This window comes from Mesitornis unicolor, unplaced genomic scaffold (genome assembly GCF_000695765.1).
Source record: "Mesitornis unicolor isolate BGI_N332 unplaced genomic scaffold, ASM69576v1 scaffold33932, whole genome shotgun sequence".
NCBI lineage: Eukaryota > Metazoa > Chordata > Aves > Mesitornithiformes > Mesitornithidae > Mesitornis > Mesitornis unicolor.
Window position 1 is genome coordinate 7,747 of NW_010169076.1, and position 3,611 is coordinate 11,357.

Sequence of the window (3,611 nt, forward strand, 5' to 3'; positions counted from 1 at the left end):
GTAAGGCAGTATATCAAATATTGTCCTGCTATTTAATTCGTGTTTGGTTTGACTGGACTAGGATATGTATGGCAAAGCAAAAATATACTTAGAAGAATTTGCTATTTTGCTGTAATTTGTTGAACATATTCTCCTTTATATATGTTTTGTCATAAGTAACAGCTCATTTCTTCTTCAGGTTTGAGAAAAAATATAAAGAAAACTTAATCTAGTGTCAGAATGCATTCTGAAGAAAATACATTGCAGATCAGAATGCTGTTGTGCAGTGATTTATCTGATTTGGGAACTGCTCATATCCCTACGGTATACTGACTGACCTGTAAAAATTTGAAACTTTGTTGAATCTGCAGTATTCCGTCAGGTTTAATCAACTAACAGAAGATCTGCAGAGCTGAGTAATTAGTTTACAGTGTATTTTTCATGGCAGATAATATCCATTCCCTCGTTTCCCTGTGTCAGAAACGTGTTAATGATCCAAGGTTTACTTCCTTGATTATTACCTCAACCCACAGTTTATTTTATTCTTTGTATAATACATGTAGGAGGCTAGGATTTTTTTAAGGAACTATTTGCTATGTGGTTTTGTTTTACTGTACATAACTAAGTATGTACTGTACTAACTACTAGTTATTTAAAGGAGGGCATAAAGGAAGATGGGTCCATGTACTCCAATCCACTCATCTCTCTTTTGCACTCACTTGGGACTGTCAGACAGAAACTTTTACTTTTCTCAGCTTGACTTTGCTGAAGGCTCTGAGATGTTTTCATGGCAGGCTCTCGAGTCACAGATGTGTGCTGGATGCGTGAATCTGGCATTAATACTAGAATATTATGGTCCACAACTGTTGAGACCTTGGTATATTCTTTGCTGTTTCCCGGAACAGTGTATTTTTCCATCTTTCCACTATTTTCTTTATGTTTCAGTAATACTGCTGGCTCCTCATCTTGTCTGATTTTGTGAACTTCTACATAATCCATTAGTTTAGGATTCAAAAAATTTAACTTGTCATTAGGTCTGTTTTGTTTAACCTGTACTGTGGTTTGGTGAGTTTTGGAATGCAAATTCTCCATCTCTCTTTGCTTTTCCATGTCATCGTGGGCAGTTTCAATGATAGGATATTGTGACTGATGCCTTTCTTCATTTCTCATCAAAACTTGTGCAACGTTCACATTTGCGTTACCCAGTGTTATCTTTTGCGCATCTACAGTACTCTGGTAGGCAAACATAGGAGACTGATTATTAGGTAACTGAGCAGGCCATGTGGATGCTTTTGTACTCTCATTGTTAAAAAGGAGTATTTTCTGTTCTGAGGCTATACACTGAGTTTCCCAGCTTTTTGCTCCTCCTTTATTTTCTTGAACATCTCTTAGGTCTTCTGTTTGAAGTGTTGATGGAAGGGTGTGGGACTCCCTGCACTTCTCAGAAAGCAGAGAAGGGCTATCACAGCTCCCTCGGCCTGAGTCGCTGTCTGTTTCCTTGGGTATCATTTTTGCATTTTTACTGGCATGAAGATTGTCATGGCTTGGCATCAGTTGCTGATCCTCACTGTCCTCTACCTCCAGATATTCTATCAGTAGTTCCTCACAGTCCGATGTTGGAGGGAAACCATGGCAACCAAGAGCACTCAATAATTCTTCAGACCTTCCTGTCTAAGGGCATAATAAATAAGATATATTTTTTCACTGTTAACCTTAGGGCTTATCTGACTAGAACAACTGTGAACAATCTACATTTTTAATATACAAATACTTTAATAGTTATATCACTAGACCTAAACTGGATTTCTATTGCTGCAGAAAATAGTGGAAGAACAGGAGAAAATTTCTTGAGTTCCCTCAGTGGGGAGACACAATCCTAGAATTCATGTTTCTAAAATGGGAAGACTAGGGAGCTTTTGGCAGGTACGGGACTCATGGGTTTAACAAGAAGGAAACGGAGGAGAATAACAGAATGGCCATGTCCTGTCTCCTCGGCATGGCAAGAGACTGCGGAGAGGAACTTCCATCAGAACTAGTTGGAAGATCACACAGACATTGGCTCTTGTGGTGTCCCAGGGAACAGCTGCGGACGCAAACCCTGTTCTCAAATGCCCTCCTTACAACTAGTGCAAGGCAAGACTGTCTCACACATAGCCTTCACACAAATCAAGCGGAAAGTGTCACTTATATTTAACTTTGATTAAATTAGTTGAAGCTGTCTTATGCTTTATTATGGTAATTGTATTTTCTACTCCATAATTTGGAAAAGTAAGTAATAGTTAATTCTTTTGTTGTTAGCACTGGTACTCACCTCTAACAGATGTGTATCTATGCCTTTTATCTTCGGTCCCGGAACTGGCGGTAGGATAAAGGCTATCATTCTAAAAAAACCAGAACAAACACACAAAGCATAAGTGGGGGCCCTATCTCTCTATTTTTTCTCCCATTTCCTCAGAATGTGACTGACATTTTAAATGCTGCTTCTGTTTCTGATATCTCCCTGTTGGACCTCTGTTTCCAGTTTACTTCTCAAGCCAAGTAATTTACAAATCCAGTTACACTTCATAATTTGCCCTTAGATGTATTTATAACAGAAGAATAGTATAAAAGTTATTCAACTGGAAAAGTAACACTGCTAATATCCTTTTACTGTCCTTTGTCCCTTAACGTCCAGTTTTCTAATATCACTGTAACTTCATCACTGGCCAAGAAACAGCTATATGAGGCACTGTTCAGGAGGACTAGTGGGCCTGTATGCACATACTTGACTGTCAGCAATTATTACTAAATGAGATTTATGATTAATGACTTCTGATAGCTTTTCCATCAACAGTTTCTAGCTGCTTCTTCTACTCAGCCAGTATTTTTTGCAAAATTTGTATGTCAGTGTTAATCTTTGTGATACTTTTCTCTTTCAGAATTGATTGAAATTAGCCAGTGTACTAATAAATTATCTGGGGAGTTGACAGACAGGTGGACAGAAAGACAACCTCATAATATAACCTTATTTCCTTTAGGAAATTAAGGCAAAATCAAAAGGTGTGTTTTCTATAGGAGAAGGGATAGTCCAAACGGCGTTTGCTAAACTGCTTGGCTATCCAAGAGGGTCAGATCTAATATAGACATGTCTTTACCAAGTGAGAATTTAGCCTGGTTTCCCTAAAGAACAGAAATACCTCTTTATCAGTTGTGAATCTGAAGTCAAATACTTGTAAATTACAGTTTATAAGAGAATGCAAAACCTATAGGAAATTGAATGGTAGAAGTCTATTTTGGAAATGTTTGCTGGGATTTTCAACTCCATGCAATTGTGAAATCAGTGACTTACCTGTACCCTTTCAAAACCATTGTCCAGCTCATGATTAAACATGTAAGAGATGACAAGACACCAACGACGATCCACACAACCATATCTTTTACTCTGAAGTCTAAGAAACAAACAGAATTACTTAAGGATACACATCTAGCAACAAACAGAATTACTTAAGGATACACATCTAGCATATCCATAGTCAGCATGTAAAAAAAGTCTCAAATTACTTTTATTTTAAATATTGGGCTAAGTTGCCATATTTGGTATTGAATCTAGAGACCTTTTCTATGATAGATGGATCTCAACAGTCATTGTAATA

General features: G+C 37.5%; 1 protein-coding gene across 1 annotated transcript; it reads right to left on the reverse strand.

Moving 5' to 3' along the window:
* Window positions 1–597: 597 nt before the first annotated feature.
* LOC104536592 (prolactin receptor-like) lies at window positions 598–3,402 on the reverse strand. The gene is made up of 3 exons (XM_010179251.1): window positions 3,308–3,402; window positions 2,291–2,360; window positions 598–1,650 (listed from the first exon to the last, which is right to left on the reverse strand). The coding sequence occupies exons 1-3, from the start codon at window positions 3,388–3,390 to the stop codon at window positions 628–630; spliced, it is 1,176 nt and encodes a 391-aa protein (XP_010177553.1). The 5' UTR covers window positions 3,391–3,402; the 3' UTR covers window positions 598–627.
* Window positions 3,403–3,611: the final 209 nt, after the last annotated feature.